The sequence below is a fragment of the Anser anser genome (assembly GCF_964211835.1).
Source record: "Anser anser genome assembly, chromosome: 28".
Taxonomy (NCBI): Eukaryota; Metazoa; Chordata; class Aves; order Anseriformes; family Anatidae; genus Anser; species Anser anser.
Genome location: NC_139749.1, coordinates 1,114,653 through 1,135,138, shown reverse-complemented (window position 1 = coordinate 1,135,138; position 20,486 = coordinate 1,114,653). Strand labels below are relative to the sequence as shown.

The 20,486-nt window shown below is 40.9% G+C and overlaps 2 protein-coding genes across 5 annotated transcripts; both read right to left on the bottom strand.

The window, feature by feature from the left end:
* Window positions 1–2,070: 2,070 nt before the first annotated feature.
* Window positions 2,071–8,295, bottom strand: RIT1 (Ras like without CAAX 1). Its single transcript, XM_083813563.1, has 6 exons — window positions 8,143–8,295; window positions 7,945–8,066; window positions 7,472–7,528; window positions 6,596–6,669; window positions 5,922–6,113; window positions 2,071–4,845 (listed from the first exon to the last, which is right to left on the bottom strand). The coding sequence occupies exons 2-6, from the start codon at window positions 8,036–8,038 to the stop codon at window positions 4,615–4,617; spliced, it is 648 nt and encodes a 215-aa protein (XP_083669689.1). The 5' UTR covers window positions 8,039–8,066; window positions 8,143–8,295; the 3' UTR covers window positions 2,071–4,614.
* Window positions 8,296–8,396: 101 nt separating this feature from the next.
* Window positions 8,397–20,397, bottom strand: KHDC4 (KH domain containing 4, pre-mRNA splicing factor). 4 transcript variants are annotated; one of them, XM_083813552.1, is made up of 15 exons: window positions 20,241–20,397; window positions 19,856–20,093; window positions 18,352–18,480; window positions 17,922–18,001; window positions 17,264–17,316; window positions 16,560–16,723; window positions 15,969–16,180; window positions 15,317–15,377; window positions 14,484–14,541; window positions 14,017–14,270; window positions 13,356–13,511; window positions 12,275–12,387; window positions 10,799–10,890; window positions 9,708–9,811; window positions 8,397–9,247 (listed from the first exon to the last, which is right to left on the bottom strand). In XM_083813552.1, the coding sequence occupies exons 1-15, from the start codon at window positions 20,330–20,332 to the stop codon at window positions 9,200–9,202; spliced, it is 1,854 nt and encodes a 617-aa protein (XP_083669678.1). In that variant the 5' UTR covers window positions 20,333–20,397; the 3' UTR covers window positions 8,397–9,199. The 4 variants fall into 4 exon arrangements, 3 of the variants coding, with proteins under 3 accessions (XP_083669678.1, XP_083669676.1, XP_083669677.1); XM_083813550.1 differs by lacking the exon at window positions 8,397–9,247 and having other exon boundaries at window positions 9,479–9,811; XM_083813551.1 differs by lacking the exon at window positions 8,397–9,247 and having other exon boundaries at window positions 9,479–9,811; window positions 18,352–18,474.
* Window positions 20,398–20,486: the final 89 nt, after the last annotated feature.

Sequence of the window (20,486 nt, the reverse complement as noted above, 5' to 3'; positions counted from 1 at the left end):
CAGTCTTGCAACATGAAGTATTGCCACTTTAATTCAGTAAGAAAGTCACAGGATTTCTCAGTTATATGTAATTAACATCTGCGTATTTTAAATTTTTACTAGTTTTGCACTTTTGTAAACAATTTGTTATGTCAGCAAAAGACTGACCTTTATCAACAGTAAGAAGGTGTTACGGTTTTGCATTCCTGCAATAAAAGCAAGCAAAAGTAAAGCTGTATCAGCACCACAGAATATAACAAAGCTTTTCTTAGTATGCTCAGAGTGGACAACAGTAACATTTGCTCAACTACACATGCATTATGATAGTGTTAGACCCTTAGCTATGATTTCTTTGTTCCTGGGAATGTTTGTGAACGTATCTTGGTAATTACTGCCTTAAACACACCTCTGAGCTTGGCCTCAGGGGGATGAAACACTGAAAAGCTCTCCCTGTTCCCATACAAGACACATTTGACACCTTTCCAAACTCTTGGAGACCCAGACAACAATCATGCAATAGTACTGACTTCTGTAAACAAAAAACTACCTTATGGATCGAAGTTGCCATTACAGTAAGCTTTTATATTAAAAAAAAAAAAAAGGAGAAACCTCCTGTAACTATTTAGATGACAAACGGCAGCTGACAATCACCTTGGAGAAAGAGTTATAGGAATGCAGTGGTGTTACGTTTTTTCATTCCACCGATATTTTCATGCTGTTTAAGGAAGAGATGCTTCCAAGAAGGTAATTTGAATTTTTCCCCTAATTCGTTCTAAGATCTTACCACAGCACTTATGTATTTATAATTTTTTAGTATGAATGCTGGCAAAGAAGTCTGTTCCAGTCTACATTTGAAAGACATGTAGCCAAAAAAAAAAAAAAAAAAGATTCAAAGAGAGCCTTTTCCTTAGGGCTAAATTATGTTTGCTGTTTTTAGGGAAGTATGACAGTGATGTAGCAAAATGAACCACTACCTACCACTTAACTACACTTTAACATGCTGACTTCGAATAAATCGGCCCACTCCATTGCAAATAACAGGAGCAACAGTAAGACCAGTGACAGCCGAGCATGAGAACAAGGTCATTGCATTTCTGAACTTGACTCAGGATGTATTGAAGGTTTATGAAGGTACAGGGTTAATAGGGAGATGTACTAGGATATTTTCTCTCTCTCCCAAGACAAGTAAAGAAGCAAAGCTATCAGGAAATAAGAATGAATGTCCTCAACTGTGAAAAACAAAAACCAAAAGGAGCATGAGCAAGGTGACAGCAGAATGAGTTACTGGAAAGCCCTAAGAAAATGTGATAGTCAGTATATTCTTAAGTTGCTTGCAAAATCGGGGAAGCAGCAATGTAACATGGCTTCTAAGGTATTAAAGCTAGATAGACCTGTAATGTTTTATAGTTGGCTTACAAAGGAGACACAGTATTAAATGACAAGGAAAACTGCACACTAATACAGGAAGAAAATACCACCACCAAGGCCGTCACAATTGTGCTATTTACTACTACTTAGAAAATATACTGAAGTAATTTTTATGTTTCTAATAACATCTTGAAGGGGTGAAAAAACCATGACATAGACCAAAAGGAGCCTCCAAACAGCTGCTTTCTATCAGTACAAAATAATAACATACAAACAACCAATGCTCAGAGAATCTGATTCATCAGAAAACGCAGGACTGGTTAGCCCAGCATCTCAGTACCGAAGTATTTGGATGAAGATTTAGACACTTAACTCGTCCAGTAATTCTTTCATTCCTCGTAACTAGAACTGTGAAAGCTAACACACATTATATAGAGCATAGAAACGTAAAGTAATACAATTGCAAAATATCTAGGTCATTTAAATGCTTTAGCACCAGACATCTTAATTTTTAAGCTTTGCACCACTTAAACATAAATTACCAATTCCATTTTTAAAATTTATTATTACTATTATTTTACCTTCAAGCCACCAGCTAGCAAGATGAGCATTTTCCAAAGTAACTTAAAAACACACCGTGAGCTTTGCTACTTCAGCACTCTCATGCTAAGCAGCCTTCTACCCACCATACTACACACCACACATTAAAACGTCAAATACAAATTTTGTATTAAAAATTCTATATTGTGTCAAATAAAACAATAATCCCGTGTACAAATTTATATATGACAAAAATAAAACTCTGTTTGAATAATACTGTAAAAAAAGTGCTTGCTGCTGTTCTGATTTAATAGTTCTATAAGCAACAGGGTCACAAAAGGCATTAGTAAACACTTGAATTGCATTGAAGGAATCAGGTAAGGCACAGACATCAGTTACGTTAAGGTGAAATATTAGTCCCATATAGCTTTCAGTACTGCTGGCAGGTTAACTTTGCATGCTATCTGAAAACTTTGAATGTAGGAAGCTGACTAATACTTATGTTAAATTACTGAATTAAGGAAAAGCACAGGGAAAACTTGTAATCACAATCAGGCCCCTGCTTAGCAGTCCCAAAAGTCTGGTTTGAAGAAATTGTTATGACAACAGAATCAGCAACTGCTTTTAGAGCAACATCTTAGTTGTCACTCCCCTCCTCCCCAAATTCTCTGCCGAATGGTTTTCCTAGGATTTTTAAGGGTTATAGACAGCATTTATTTATTCCGACAATGAATGAATAATAGGCTTTAAGTTCTAAACCAGTAGCTACTGAAAGATATGCACAACTGCTCACACTGTTAATTTAAAAGAGATCTTACGTTCCCAACAATCCAGATTATTCTCAGTCTCTTTTTCAATCGGCGTTATGTGCAATGATTACTAGCGTATCGTAACACTGGAGTTTTGGAAGGAAGTGAGAAACAGAGACCAATTTAGATATTTAGCTCAGCTACAAACAAAATAAAAAAAATGCTCACCCCCCATTTTTTATTATAAATTTGTTTTTAATCCCACACAAAGCAAATATTCTTAAAAGCACCAGGCACAGAATTTCCAGTGGTAACTTAAATAGTAAAGAGTTTAGAAAGAAGAAAGTGTAAAGGATTATATTTGTTATCCTTACTTGTACTAGATCCTTTTACATACAAATTTGAACAACTTCATTTTCAGTTTTGACTGCACATATGCAGCACACTAAGACTGACGTTACAGATCTTATTTTTAGTCAGTAAGATTAACAGTTACTGACATGGATGATCAAAGATTAACAGAAGCTATACTACACCTACAGACTAGAGTCTCTTTCATTCCTAAACTGAAAGAGTCTAGGCACTTAGGTCTCTGAGAAAAGTGTTTTAAACACATCTGAGTCATCTCATCATGATTTGCTGTACTATTTAAAAAATGAACACCAGACATTCATCTCTCCAGTGACCTTTTAGCACTGTGACACCAGCTCTGGATTTAAATTCTATAACCAATGTATATGTAAATCACCTCAAAAGCAAAAAAAGATCTGCTATGCACGGAGCATCTGCCTCAGAAGCACTTTCTTAACCGAATCATTGATTACTGAGCATAAAAAAAACACATGTACATGCACTAACTGGACCTCTTGCATATTTAAGATCAGGGATATGAATATCTGTCAAGAGAAATCTGTCATTGGTGCCCAGCTAACTGCTTCCTTCTACTGCATCACTAGTTCTACTTTTAAGACAGTATTGGAAGAATCCTGGGCCCAGATACCTCAGTTTCAGTCATTTTCTTTACAAAGTAGTTATCATAGAATAATTTGAAATGACTACATTAAAGACTTCTACTCAATGATACTGGCTCCTTTAAAATAATAATATAAAATTGAATGTAAATAAATAAGCCACTGCACCATTACAGCTGTCATTTTAAAAAGCAAGTCAGAAAATTCAAAGCTGTAGTTTCTAGAGCATCTACAGCATCATTACATTACACATGCTATGACAACACAGTAAATGCTATATACAGTAGGAAAATGCTACATATTCATGCACTGTTGCCAAGTTATAGCTGCCATAGGAACCGTAATTTGCTTTTTCTGACTTGTTTAGAATCCCACCTACCACACTGAGGTTTAACTGATAACTCAGATAAACTTGCACAAGATATGCCACATTACTTTTGATAGAAAAATTCTTCTCAGTGAGAACAACAACAAAACCCCTCTAGTACATCTCCCTTCATTGCCACCAATATGTAGCTGGACACAGTCATGACATACACTTTGTAAACTACTTCTCAGCACGACCTCAGAAAGCCTTCTCTCATGATGTGGGTTACTGTTCTGGAGAGCAGCAAAATTTTGTTGTGCAAACAACTAGGAAAAAAAATTAAGTTAGGCTGGGTAGAAGTTCAGCGATATTTTTACACAGTTCAACTTCCAGTATGCAGTGACCAAAGACAAACATTAAAAAGTGCAGTGTCATAAACCTATCGGCATTTGTAACCAACAACATATAAACAGTATTTGCTGGATCCAGTCAAAAAATGACAACAAACAAAATTGTTACTGTATCTTAAGTTAAATATCCAAAATGAAGAGATACCATTTTAAACAAAAATAATTGGTAAAGTTACACACTCCCTCATAAAAGTCCCGTCAGTCTAAAACATACTGTTGAAATGTCACTAAACCACTTCGGTTACAAATGGCCGTTCACAGGTTTTATTCTGCAGAGGAATTATCTCCGTTCAAGTGACTGAGTCCTTCTTCCTTCTAAATGGTGACTTTAGTCTTTTCCACATGCTGCTTTTAGGTTTGGATTTTTTTTCCATTGCCATTACTGCTTCTTTTTCTTTCCTGCGGATTTCTCTCACAAGAGCATGAAATACATCATCAATATAATAACGGTACGCAGCTGAAGTTTCAAAAAAAGGGCAGTTGAATTCTCGAGCTAAAGCAGAGCCTTCTTCTTTGGAGACCTAAAACAAAGTTCACGCTTATCAAGAAAGGCAAAACCATAAAGTCTACCTCTTCCTACTCTGTTCAGCCCAGAACTTTACATGCACCCTCTCCCACTTTCCTAACAGCACGTTTCCACTGATGTCTAAATCTTTACAAAACCATTTCTTTTTCACTCATCGCTTCTCAAGCAATGCAATCATCTGTAAGAGATTCTCCAGACATAGCAGCTTCTGGTCATTATAGAAAAACAACCACCATTGAAGGAATATTCCTTTCTTGGAACTTAATCAGGGACTGCCTAATACGAGCAGTTCTCAGCCCTAACACAAGTATTTGTCAGCTTGGTCAGTTAAGGGTATTTCCATCTCTTGGTTAAAATCTATTATTTTTGTCAAATCACTTCCCGGAACTGAACAAAACCTTTCCTGAACACCAGTCTTGCCAAAGACATACAAAGACAAGCACCCACTCCCTGTCCTATGCTTTACACCTCAGCATGGGGCTTCTACCTTAACTACCATGACTTTCCTGCCACAACGCACACTAAAAAATCAGGTGTAGAAACAGCACTTCTGGAAATTGTTTTTCATGTTACTTTTCCACGCAGTGAACCTCTGCTTCAAACTGTTTTCCCCACAGACAATACAATTTCCTTAAGCTGAAACTCATTTTCCTTTCTGCCCATTCTTAGATTCTAAGTTCCCCATTATTATGCCTCTATTCTTATCACACTTGCATCTGTAATTTGTACTTTGTAATTTGTACTACTATTTGCAAGTGGTTTATGGAATGCTGTATCTCTATTAACAGCATCTCTCTTCAGGAATTAAAAAGGATTGATTCTTTGAGTTTCAACCTAGGTTTGGAAAAAAAAACCTAGGTTGAAACTCAAAGAATCAATCTGAAAACTTTACCTTTGTGATTGCTATGTGCATTTGGTTATTCAACACATACCAGGTTAAATATGTACTTCTCTAATGTTCAACTTGTATAGTAAACATGCAGAAAAAAATTGAGAAAGGGAATCTGACCTCTTTTATTACCACACTTTACAGGAGAAATGTAATTGAGGGCCTATTTCTTAGCCATTTACCTGCCGTAGCTGTGTCAGATCAGATTTATTTCCCACCAGGACCACAGGAGTGTCATCAGTGCGCCGAACGCGATAGATAAGCTGTTTGAATTCACGCACTTCATGGAAACTGCGTCGGTCTGTGATTGAATAACAGATGATAAATCCCTCGCCAGCCCTCATGTACTGGTCTCTCATGGCCGTAAACTCTGCCTAGAAACAGACAATTACATTTCAATTGCACAAATATGATGACTTTCCAATCTGCTTAAAATCGGAAACGAAGTATGTATTCCAAAAACAGCTGCATAAAAACACTATTAGCAAACGGGTCATCTATCTTCTCGTCCTGTTACATATAGGACGAGATACTATTGGATTAATACCAAACTTCCCTTGCTATAGAAATTATGCAAATGTGTATTTTTTTCAGCCAATATATATCAATCACTTGCTGAGCATGAATAGCAAGATGCAATGGAGAAAACAGTATATGAAAATAGTACTGCCTGGGATGCCTGAACATATATAAAATGATACAGATGCTATAAACAATATGATACTTAGAAGAACTACGACAGCTCTAAAAACGATTTGGAAGAAAAGATAGGGATACTCTTACAGGACTTCTGTCTCTGTAACTGATCATTACAGACTTCTAACACCCTCCCACTCACTGATTAGTGCTTACATACCTGCCCCGCCGTGTCTAAGATATCCAGATTAGCAGGTTCATCATCAATGCGTATTCGTATTTTATAAGCATCCTCTGTGAATTCATGGCACATCAGAAAAAACAAAGTTGGAGTACAATTGCAATATGCATTAGTCATCACTACACAGAATGTTACACAAGAACCACGTAAGCTGTTAATATTATAACAGTAAATTAGCCAGTTCTTCACTTAACAACAAATTAAAATTTGACTGCTTTGTGATTTAGGATCTTCTCAGCTGGGTCCATCTGGTCCAAACCCTGCTGAAACATGCTCACCCAGAGCCACTTGGCTCAGGATCACATCCAGGTGGCTTCTGAATATTTCCGAGGACAGAGAGTCCATAGTCTCTCTGAATAACCTGAGCAGAGGTATTCCAAGCCCTTCAACATCACTGTACATAACAACATATTCAGCTCTGAAGCACTTCACCCCTGTTAATGTGAAATTTCCAAACCACAAAGCACAGTTTGGCCTGACAAATTAACAGTAACTGATCTGCATCAGATTAGATTAGATTTTTTGAACAGAAAACTAGTAATCACCCCTCAGAAGTTTCTTATTCTTATTTGTCAACATACAAATACAAGGTAGCATTTGGCCCAAATAAATGAATACATGATGGGAAAAACATTCAAGAGAGAAAACTCGGGATATGTATCCCAGTCCTTACGGTAGTCTCAAAACTTTTAACACTGTAAATTAGTAAACTAAGGGACCTGACTCCTCAATTTACAGCCAAGTTCACATGCTCCTTTACATCGAACACATTAAAGAAATGGACTCGACAGCACCTCAGTCTCCTAGGAGATGGAGTGAATGGCAAAGAGGAAAGAGAAAAGAGATTTTTCATACCAATTGTGGGATCGTGATCCTCCGGAAATCGGTGACTGATGAACTGCATAGTCATGGCTGGAAACAAAAATCGGAGGCTTACAGTCACATAAGTCTGGTAAATAAGTCTGCCACTTCGGCATTCACTTCACAACACATCTGTGCGTGTTATTTACCTGATATTATTCAACTAAAAACTAGAAGATAAAACTGACAGAGAAAAAACAACGCAAGAACCAAACAGATTAAACAACGCAGAAACGTGGAGAACTACGCTCTTATCCTCAACAAACGCGGCCTTAGAGGGTTCAGAAACAAAGCTGGAAGCTTTGTTTTTGTTTGTTTGTTTTTTCCAGGGCACGGAAAGCGACGACACGCCGCGCTCCCTCCCGCCCCGGGCGGGCAGCACACGAACCCGGCCCGCGAAGACGGCGCCGGGGCCGAGCAGGCCACGGGACTTCAGGCCTCTCCGCGGCCCCTTCCCCCGCACGCACCGCTCTTGCCGACGCCGCCGGCGCCCAGCATCACCAGCTTGTACTCGCGGGACTGCCCCGGGGTGCCGCCGCCCGGGCGGGCTCCAGCGTCCATCTCCTCAGCGCCCAAGAAGCCGCCGCCCCTGAGGAGGAGAAAAGAGCGTAAGCGCCGGCAGCCCCTCTCTCGGCCCCACCCCGCCCCGTTCACGTCCCCTTTACCGTCAGGCTCCTCCGCGCCGCATCCTCCCGGCCGCTGCCCGGGACCGCGACCTTCGCCCGGCCCGGCCCGGCCCTTGCTCCAGCCCCACTCCGCGCCGAGGTAGCGACACCAAAATGGCGGCGGCTCCTGCTCCTCCGCGAGAGCCCAGCCCCGCCTCTCCCCATCCTGGCCACGCCCCCACCCCTGACAGGATTCACCCCCCCCCCCCCGGCGGAGGCCGAGGGCAGCGAGGTTCAACAAAAAAGTCAGCAAGAAGCAGAATATTTATACATTTATTTATAATGCAAGTATGGTTCTACTTATTTACAAGACATAGGAAAGACGACGTTTGTACAAGTGAGCCAGCACGGTCGTTCCGTGTGCAGCAGGGACACACGTTCTGATTTTTAAAACTTTTTACTGCTGTTTCAAAAGCTGACCGGTACCTCCTGGCTGCCCCACACACCAATGTTCTCATTACAAGAGCTCCTCCTGCAACGACCTGCCCTGCCAAGAAAGCCTGTGGTGCAGTTCATGCCCGTAAACAACAGACATTTATTCATTTATTCACAGACTCCACTCCTGCTCTTCAAAGCAAGAGCAATGGTTGCGGTCAGGTCTCTGGCGCTGTATAAGGCTAGTTGCTGCATTTCTTTTCCTTGTTAAATCACCATGGAACAAAATGGGTAAAATCAAATAAGTGAACGCATTAAGAGATTGACAGAAGTTTGGGAGAACCTCATGGGAAGTAGTTCCATATGAACCGCTGAATGGAATGAAATACACAGGGATAATTTGAGAAGATGAAGTACCGGTGTTACAGTACCAAGTCCACCTGGGGATTAGCATCAAGATAAACCAATTAAAGACCTGAGCACCCTCCCGTCCCCAACATTAGGCTAGAACCAGAAGTTGCGGAGTTAGTAAAACCACATTTCAAAGAAAAAAAAACAATGTGGAGTTACAGGAGACACTTAAAGTAAAATTAAATTATGACTTTAGGAAGTGTGATCCACGTTTTTCTGAACTACTGTATATTCCTTTCCTTTGGTGAAAGTCCAAACATTGAATCCATAGTCACCATTGTCTTAATGGGACTGCAAACACAGGCTGACAGCAGGAACACTAGATAAAATACAAACAACAGATGTATAATGAAGTCAGTGTGACTGACACTTTCCATTTTTAAGTTATCCTGGAAAGACGGGAAACAGACCAACAGGCTTCCCTAGTTTTCCTTTACAGTATTTCCCCCACTCTTTAAGGGACTGGCCCTGTCAAAATACTATTTCAAATATTTTTCAGAGTTGACAAATCCACTGCAGAAATAAGGATTTTTAGAAATAACGGAGCCCTTTCAAGGGGGAATACTGAACCTTTAGCTTCTGTAAATGTAAAAACAATGCATATTTGCAAAGTTCATTTTGTAATATACATGCATTATTGCTAGAGAAAAAAAAGAGGATGAATGAAAACTGCTCTGTAGCTTTTATGGTGCCATCCAAAATGGCATCTGTTGTTTGGCTCGCTGTTGTGAGGAAGGGTATTGGTAACCCAAACTCCATCCCTGTGAAAAAGTACTTGCATTTTTATGGCCACCATGTTCCTCCTCTTCGTCTGATGAATCTCCAGCATACGCCACTAATCCAAAGCCCTTTTCTGAAGTTTTCATCTTCTTAGCTTGATGATCTAGGAAGGGAAAACAAAACAACCCCCCAGCCCCCAAGAAGGAAAAACAAAAATAAAAAGAGATAAAATGCCCCAAAACAAGTTAATAAAAAAAGATGTTAATTGTAAATTGTTAGTTGGACACCATTTTGAGGTCACAAGGCCAACGGTCATCCAAGGTCGAAGGCCACACGAAACAGCACCAGCAACAGCACAAGTGATCCATCAGAACCATGTAAGAGAACAGAGAAAGAAGAAACAAACACACAAAAAAGGTAAAGTTAGCAAATGGGTCTAAGTGATGGCAATTTCACCGTTAAAGAGATAAATATGTAAAGAAAAGTAGAAATTTTGTTCAAAAGAAAGCTAACAGAAGAGCAATCTCTGGGACCAATACTGCAGAAAAACTAAGGTTAAACAAACTAGCACGATGTGCCTGCAGATCTGATATGGAAGGCACTAAACTACTAGGAGAGTTAAAGTGATTACGTGTTTTACCAAGTTGCAAAGACTTGATGCATGAAAGCCCTATGAAAGGATGAAATCTAGTAACACTTCTGTTGTTTGCAGATGAGGTAGACGTAACTCATGTCTGTAAATACACACCTGAACCATAACTCCCTCTGATACTCCTTAGTGCTTCTAGAGATAGCTGTTCACAATGAAAAGCCACATGACATCTGTGTTACAAAACAATCCCATGAGATTCTATGCCTCAGCTGACTGATGGGTCAAAAAACTCAGTCAACTCTGCCTTCGCTTAATCACACCCTCATCATTCATATAGGTATTTACTGAAGTTTTATGAGAAGCATTATCTGTGTATATAGTCACAGTGAACACAAGAGATTTTAGAACAGGGCAATGTTTTAAAATCCCTTTCACTGAACGCAGTATGAAGAGCAGCCAAAAAAATCACTAATTTATTTAAATGGGCAGTAAGACCAGTGCAAACTTGTTTGGAAACTCAAACTTGACTTACAAGTGTGTTTTACTCACTGCACTCACCATGGTTGCCTGGTAAAGACCCCACACCATTTCTTTCTTCAGATTCTGATTTCATCCCAGTGACTGGAAAAGCTGGTGGAGGCATCAACTGCCTATTTAAACAAGTGCAAGCCTTTATTATTATTTATTTATATATTAAGAGCAAGCAGAGACAAAGGTAAGAGCAAACAAATTCAAAATGCAGTCCTTGACTGAGTTTAACTTTTAATTAGATTCATTGTACTCTAAAATTCAGGATGGATAGGAACGTATAAAGGATAACAGCAAACACGTGGTTCCATTTCACCTAGAGCATCTTAGCACTCCAAGCAACTTAAAGAGACAAAAATGTGCAATACAAGATAAACTTAAAACTTAAAAAGAGGAATAAAGCTATATGATGCTTCTTATGAAATTGCTTCTTAAATGAATTCAGGAAGCATACCACCAGCTCTCCAGATGAACTATCTTTTCAGATGAACTATCTTTTTTTTTTTTTTATTACCAACTCTTTCATACATTAGGTCTTATAAAGCCACAGGCTATTTTTGAAATCACAGAAAATGAGTAATAACATAAGTCTTATATTTCACCCTCTCTTTTCTGTGTTTGCCTTAGACTTAACAGTCCAAGTGCAAGGTGCTGCAACTGGGTCGGGGCCATCCCAGACAGGAGTACAGACTGGGAGAAGAACTCATTGAGAGCAGCCCTGCTGAGAAGGACTTGGGGGTTCTGGTGGACGAAAAGCTCAACATGAGCCAGCAGCGGGTGCCTGCAGCCCAGAAGGCCAACTGTGTCCCGGGCTGCATCAAAAAAGGAGTGGCCAGCATGTCGAGGGAGGGGATTGTCCCCCTCTACTCTGCCCTCTTGAGGCAGAGTACTGCATCCAGGTTTGGGGCCCCTAGCAGAAGAAAGATGTGGACCTGTTAAAATGAGTCCAGAGGAGGGCTACAAAGATGATCAGAGGGTTGGAACACCTCTCCTATGAAGAAAGGCTGAGAGAGCTGGGCATGTTCATCCTGGAGAAGAGAAGGCTCTGGGGAAGCCTCATTGTGGCCTTTCAATACTTAAAGGGGTTGTATAAAAAGGAGGGAGACGGACTCTTTACTTGGGTAGCTAGTGATAGGACACGGGTGAATGGTCTTAAACTAAAAGAGGATAGATTTAGTCTAGACACTAGAAGAAAATTCATCACAGTAAGGGTACTGAGGCACTGGAACTGACTGCCAAGAGAAGTGTTGGATGCCCCATCCCTGGAGGTGTTCAAGGCCATGCTGGATGGGGCCTTGGCCAACCTGATCTAGCATGCAGCCTATGGCAGGGGGTTGGAGTTAGGTTACCTTTAATGTCCCCTCCAACCCAAGCCATTCTATGATTCTATGAAAACAAACAAAAAAAGCAAAATACCAAGTCACAGAAGAGACCATGAAAACAGGTCTGGAATAAGCTTTCCATCAGAATTAGCAAAGGTCTGATCATATTTCTTTCACCACTTACCTGTCCCTCTCTCTCTCCTTTCCTGAGGAACTTGCTGGCTTCGATCCGGCTCCATCGATTTCACTCTGACTGGAGAAGCCTGTACCTAAATTAGTCATATGAATGGGTCCATGCTATGAGCAGAAAAACACACGGCATTAGCAAATCTACAACTACAACATAAGCTACAGCTCCTTAATGATAATGATAGGAAACCCAACTTTTCAGAGTATATTGCCAACTACTAGAAGAAGCCACTAATCACCACTGTTAAACAAAATACTTTCTCCTAAAAATACTGAGGAGAGTAAAGTAGTAAGAAACACATCTGAGCACCAATATAGAAGACACCTCACCACTTAGTCTATCTTCATGAGGACTTATCTCCTCAATCAGCCAATTCTGAATACTGTATAGGCCTCAAGCCACAGTAAACTCTGCTTGAGATACTAATATTAGGTCTGGTATGTAGGCAGTTCCTTATATTCTCTAGGCAAAGCTTTTATTAAGGGTTTCTGCCTATGAGCAGGGATATATCACAAGCATTTCCAGAATTTCCCTTTTCTCACATACAAGTCTGAAGAAAAACTCGAAGTTATTTTTATTAAAATCAACTGTGTAACATTCGCTATCTAAAAATAAATAAATAAAATCAATCTCTTAAAACTAGGCTTCTTGTAATCCTCTCAAGTGTAACCTACAAGAAAGGTAAATAGGAAAATCTGGAAGTTATTACCCTGCTTTCCTCCCCTCCCTTCAAACAAGCCTGCCCAAGAGACCCAACAGAGAAAGCAAAGAGAAAAAATAACCTCCCTTTAAACTAACCAGTAAAACACTATTGCCATCTCTTTGACCTGAATGCACTGCTATTCTTCATGAAAGAATGCAGGTCTGGAAAGCCAGATGCCAATTAATCAAATAAGACAGCCTGAGAACAGTGCACCCAGTCAAAGAAACTGTAGCATGGTCTCAATGTGTCGTAACAATTACTGTCTGCCAAAGGTCCTGCCTGTCTGGTCCTAAATAAACTGTGCTAATAACAATCCCTCTCTAGCCAAGTTCTATTTTGTTGAATTAAGTAGAATTGCTGATTTTATTCCACCTGATATCCCAGCAGTCCTGACTCTCTCTCATCTGGTAGTTCCTCAGTGAAGCGCCTCTTTTGACCTTGGGGATGGGGTTGGACTTGTGGCTGTGTACCAGTTGGCAAAGTTGTTTTTACTGGGGCAGCAGGAAGAAAAGGAGCACTCAGTGGACTCTGGCATGTAGAAGTTGGGGAAAAAAAAAAATAATTTGATAATACATGTGTATGAAGTATAAACCCAATGTACAGTTTCATGCATAGGATCAGAAAACACAACTAGTTTTTCTTTGCAGAACTTGAGAGCCAAAAAGGAAATTTACAATTTAAATTCACAACAAACATTTGATTTATGGAATGCTCTCACCTCAAAGTAATCATTATCTGCAACTCACTGTACCTATATAGCCTGTGGTAATGCTTTTCATAAGTGACCTATCCCTGCAGACACCCTTTATGCTAACAGGTGGTTACAGTATGAAAACTGCAGTATAAAACAGCCATACCAAAAACGTCATTGCTTAGACAGAAGCATCAAAGCAATAACCGTAGAAATTGCCTATGCATACCATAAAGAAGAATTCTCTATCTGTAAGTACTTTATTGTAAGTATTTTATTGTTAGCAAGAAACAGCTCAGGAAGTTGACAGCTGTAAGGCAAACAGTTCATCTGTGGCAGTACCTGGCCAGTGCTGGCTGGAGGCTGTACTTGAGATATTGGGTATTGTGTCGGCACAGGCGGAACTCCTGTAGGTAGTGTTGTTAAGACTCCTGGTGCCAATGGCACAGCAGGTGGTACTATGCCTGGTACACCATACGGTGGCTGAACTGGTTGCTGAGGAGGGGGAACGACAGGATAACCAGACTGATATCCATTGGAAGGGTAATATGATGGCTGAGAAGGTACGCTATTTATAGCAGCAGGCTGCGCGAAGCCTGGAGAGAGAGGGAAGAAGGAACAAAAGGGTCATCTTCAATTCAGCTCGCAGTCACACAAACAGTGAATTCAGTTACCAAGTATAAAAAGCTGGACTGCTTCTGAATTAAAGAAGTTAACACACAAGACTTCCACAGGTAAAGAAATTCTACAAAACTTAGCTGTAAGTACAGCTCCATAGAACGCAGCTCTAAAGACTTCGTAACATTTACCTGCTAAAGGTACTGCAGTGGTTATTTGATTCACAAATCGAGAGTATTCAGCATGAACCTACAAAGGATGTCAAAGATTAGAAAATAAGCATCTATTTCCTTTATTACTCTCCTGAAGGCAAAGGGCATTTAACTATGTATCACCATAAAACTGTAAGTGGACTTTGATTACAGAACACACTATACTCAAAGCCATAACAAAAATCCAAACACGAAAACAGAAAATCGAGAACCCACAGACCAAAAACCAGCAAAATCCTGCAGAACAAACCACTACTGGTGAGAAACTGCTGGTCTCTGTGACAAATTCATGTAAAACACAGGATACCCTTTCACAGGAAATGTACTATGGCAAATGAATTCAGTAGATGCAAAATACTTAAGTCAAAGCATCTAAAGCATTTTTTGAAGAGAGACTTAGTATTGATACTTGAGTACAGGCTCCAAACAGGAAGACTGTCTGACAGGATTTTACTTTATTTTGGGGTGGTGCATTCATACAAATAATTTTTTTAGGTTTTGTTATATGTGTACACTGTGAAATTTTCTAAAAACTCATTTGGTGCCAAGGACAACAATATCCCTAGGAAAGAAAGCAGGCTGTGTGCCTCTGGACAACATTTAAAGCTAAGACAAGGTAAGCTACAGGAATCAAACAAAAGAATCCTGCTTTTTTATGTACACAGTCAAAATTCCACACACTCTGAGGAAAAAACTAATGGCAAATCAGAATATACTGTTTTGCTGAGAGCATAAAGTAAAATCTTTGTTAGCCAGGCACATGCTAAAGTTATGACAGGATCTGAAATCCCATATTTGTAAAAGCTACTCACAGTTTGCAACAGATTCTCACACAGCTTTTTAGCAGCTGCCAAACCTTCTGGCTTTGGGTGACTGAAAACATATACAAAAAAGTCTCATAAGCACAAACATTACCACCAAATTTGGGAGCTGGTTCTTCCATCAGCAACCTACTGTCAAATCTTATCCCTTTAAAGAGCCATCAGTCACCACAACAGGACTCTAGTTGCTCTGCAGCTACTTTAGCACAATTGTGAACAACAGTGAAGAACATTTATTTTCTAGATGAAAATTCAGGGTACTCTAAACACTGAAAGAAACATGCAAAGAGAAATGACTTGTTGCTCAATGCATTTTGTTGAGCTCTTAAAGCTCAACATCACAACCCAAGCACAAGAAGAACATAGCTTTACTGTCTTCCCAGTAAAAGTAGTACATTATAGTTAAAAGCTATGCACGATCCTTCTTCCTCTATCTTTACCACTTCATAGATAGCTCTATTAAAATAGAAGTATAAAACCTGTCTCATTTGCATTAATCGGACAGAATTAAGACATAATTCTTAAAGTCATCTTCTTAAAGATTTTGAGACTAAGAACTCCCCACAACAATAAAAAATTAAGCTACATTCATAAGTGGTCACTGGGATTTTTTATTATTCTATTTTTAAAAGCCTCCTCGTACCTGATGTAGATGTACATGGGTTCAAAGGCTTCTCTGCCTGATGCTGGTTCTATGCAACCTGAGCCTTTCCCGCGAAGAAAGACTTTGGCACCTGTTTCAATTTGAATATGCTGCAAGTAGGAGCAACCAGGCCCTTCCACCTTCTCCTTCACATTAAATGTAGGTACAGCATGTTCCAGACCAACAAATAATTTGTCCTGAACATAATGCATCTGTAAATGCAACAGTAAAGACTTATTATTTCACTCTTAGAATTAGGATTCTAAGTTCATTTCACTGGATTCTTAGTTCATTTCACTGGAGACCAAAAAAACTTATTTCTGTGAGTCAGCACAGTTCATGTTGGATGGCACAGTAGGCCCTTTGCTTTTCTTTAAGTAGGACTGCTCTCTCCATCCCTTTTCTTCTAGGAGATTACTGTCACCTGAGTCTCACTCTTCAGACTCAGTCTGATTAGTCCTCCAGATTTCACAACATGTAAGTTTGTTTTTTTTTTTTCCCCTCAGTAAATGACACAACATTTATACTTTGCAATAGGCAAATTTTGTAATCAATGACATTTAATGAAAGACACAGAAATTAATTACCCACCCCTGACTGGAACGGAGGTTTTTGACCAACTGCTGGAGACAACTGAGTAATGGGGGCCGGCTGGTGGTAGACAGTAACTGTAGCTCCATTGAATGTTGGACTAGAACCTGTGGCAGCTTTCACTACTCCGTTAGTAATAATCTCTTTAATACGGTTAACAGCTCCTATTTGACAGAATATGAAATATATTTGTATTTCAGTAGAGGGAAATTACTAAGAGATCTTAGTTCTCTTCACAAGAAGAATTTATACTAGTGGGATAGCCACCCAAACACTGATCTTCTTGGTAACTACAGCAGACTAGATTCAACACGTCAACACATAAGTGATTCCCTTCATGCCTGAGTATAGAAAAAAGAAATTCAGGCAACTGAGTTTAAAAAACAAAACCACATCCCCTGCCTGCCACACGCACACACACCATCCATCTACAGAAATTAATTTTGAAGGCAACACTAGTTGCAGTGATCAAAGCACATACTGCGCTTTCTCGTAGTAAATCAAAGGTTTTAGTTCCATGACTTACAGGACACAGTACTTTAGATAAAGTCTCTGCTCAAAACTAATATCAATGATTAGCACTGACATTATTTATGGCACAAATCCGTACCAGTCATAACAAAACCTATTAGTACTAGACTAATTAAGACTGTCTTAACATATTGCAAATAATTAGATAAAAACAGAATGCTTTGCACACTTACTGTCAACCAATTCCCTTGTCTGACCCTGGACATGAAGATACAAAGGACGATCTCTAGGAAGGAAATGTCAAACACTCTATTAAATCCACAGAGCACATACAGTAATGGATTCAATCTAATTCTATTACAGTCATCTGGCTATATGAATTCTTCCTCAAAATCTTGCAAAAGACATGAAATAGAAAAATAATCCATTCAAATTTAATATCACAGCACTCAGTAAGCAAAACTTTGCGCTAGAAACTACAAAGATTCAGAAGTTAATTACATGACAACTTATAAAAGTTATTCTATTGAAAACTCTAACTTGCTTGTCCACATGAAAGGACAATTAAAAGCACCAAGTCTACGAAATATTAGCTCGCTTCAGAATTGGAAGGGTCCCATTCTTGACAAAGTGCTCAAGAAATCTAGGATAGGGTTCAAACAGAAGAACTTCAGCACACTCTGATCTGTCATGTTTGTTTTTTATTTCACCTTATCAGTTCTAAGCAGGAAGGAAAGCAGCTATGCAGTCAGCATTATCATAACGATAAACACATTTGAAATATTCAATGGTCAATTTACTGTCACACAAACATGACGCTGCTCATGAAAAACAAGAAAACCTCATTATTAACCAGCCAATTACAAAAAAATGGGGCAGAAAAATACAAACCCAGGTCCCACTTTTGCTTTCTCTTCTGCAGTCATGAATCTCCCTCGAGTAGAGACAGCTGCTCCACTCAGTCGACTTATCTACAAGCAAGTAAAAAAGCGACAAGTTTACCAATAATAAAACATACAAACATTAAAGTGGTTTAAGCTAAGCTGTTGTATAAAGAGAACAGAAATCATTACTGAAGTGCTAAGAGAACAACTGGTGCCTGCTAAAGGATACTGGCTATGCTACCTTACCTCGTGATACAACACCTTATTGAACAAACCAATAAACTACTCAAGAAGTGTCTTAGAAAACACAGTAAGTTTTGTAAAAAACAGAAAACAACCACTAAACATAGTTTATTGCAAGGTTTTTTAACCATACAAAAAAGGTACAACCATTGAGCTGCCAAGCCTAACAAATCAGCAGGAGCTCCTGAACATACCTCATCCTGAGTCTGTCCTCTTGTCAGCAGGTTTCTGCATGTGAGGGGCACGTCATTGATTTCTACCTCTGCCACCACAAGGTCATCTTTGCTTTTACTTGTAGCCGGACCTTTTCCCAGAGCCTGCAGCTTCAAAGACAACCATTGCAACAGACCAGTGGTTGGAAAGCTGAGAAAAACCACGTAACATACACATCGACCCTAGCAATCTAGGGAGGTGAATACCTTTTACATTCTCCCCCTTTAGCTGTTGGACCCAAAAGCTTCACAAATATTAACAGAAAGTACATTATACCTACCTACTACTTACTAATTCACTTCTGCACAACCTCAACCTCAAATAAAAAACATTATTAGTTATATTCTCAGGACATTTTAATAATTAGTTATTTTAATAATTAGTTACTGAAATATTAGAAGGGACACACAAGGAACACACTCTTGGTTCCACACAGGACGACCCAAAAATCAGATCATCAGTCTGAGAGCAGTGTTCAAACGCTTCTTGAACTCCAGCAGCCTCAGTGCCATGACCATGTCCCTGAGGAGCCTGTTCCAGTGCCCAGCCTCTCAGTGAAGAACCATCTCCTGACATCCGACCCAAACCTCTGTCACAGCTCCATGCCATTCCCTCGTGTCCCGTTGCTGTCACCAGAGAGAAGAGAACAGCGCCTGTGCCTCCGCTCCCAGGGGCTTACTTGCCACTAAACCTTACGTGTTAAAAGGGGTGTAATCGTCATTTCAGATACACGACCAACAGCGAACCATTTGTGGTGACTACACAGCAGGGCACATTTGCCACTCTCTCTCTCATTATCTACAAACGATTCCATGACAAAACAAGTATTCATTTTGATATCACTTCATAAGGCAACCCTTAAAAAATAACTGTCAGTCTCACCAACACTACGGATGTCAAGAAAAGATAAGATACACTGTGAAATCATACTCTTCTTGTTAACCTCATATTTCAACCAACTAGGAAGGAAACTTGAAGTAGTCTTTTAAATTCAGCTCTAATGTAGCCTAATAACATGCAGAAAAGCAGGATTGTTCCCGTTGGTAGAACTGAAAAAGCAGCTTTAAGTTACACTTTCTTTATTTAGAACATGGACATATGCTCCTACTGATAGCTTGTCTAACCACGACAGTAATTTGGTTTCCATGTTTTAAATTGTTTTATACACAAGACAGCTGTACTATTTAAAAGATACGTCAGAAGTATTTATCTTCTTACCAAGAATCACTTTGGTTAAGACTTGTGGAGGAGGACTTACAGCTATGGCAGTTTTCCATTCTTCTGGGAACACCAAGAAAACTTTTCCAGTTGTTTTTGTTACACCCTACTCCAAGAACGAAACCCCCATCCGTTCTCTGGCTTGTTGACGGACATTTCGAAAAATACCACCCGTGGGGCTGCAAATAAGGGACGTGACACCTGCCCTCGCTCTCCGGCCGGCCCAGGGGGTCCCAGCGGCTCCTGTCGCCAACCCCGCTCACCCACCTTGTCCGCCGTGCTGGGCGCCGGCTTCAGCTTCCCTTTGGCCATTAACATCGCGTTGATTTTCGCCGCCACGGCGGCGGCCGCATCCAGCGCCCCGGATGGAGCCGCGGAGCTCTCGGAACCGGCCGCAGCGGGCCCGCCATCCCCGCCGCCAGGAAAGGGGCGCCCGGGCAGCGGGGCCGTGCCGGGGAGGAGGAAGGCGGGGGCCGGGCCGGGCTGGTCCCACTTGCTGCGACGCCTGCAAAACGGAGAGCCCTCAGTCCCCGCCGGCCGCGGCCTCCCCGGAGCTCCAGCGGCCGAGCCGCCGCGCCTGGCAGCCGCCGCGCCGAAGCCCCGGCCCGCGGGCCGCCCGCCCCGGGCCCCGCCCCGGCGGCCCCAACCTCACCCGCCGGCGGCCCCAGCGTCTCGCTGCCCGGCACCTCCCGCCGACATGGCTCCGGCCCGGCTCCACCGCCTCCGCGCGAGCCGCAGCGTCATTTCCGGCCTCCCAGCGAGCCCGCGAGGCCCCTTCCGCCCGTTGCCATGGCAACAGCGGTGACGCACTCGCTGCCTCCCCTCCGGCCCCTCCCTCCCTCGCGGCCGGGGGCTCAGCGGGCGGAGCGAGCCCGGCACGGGGCACAGGGGCGGGGGG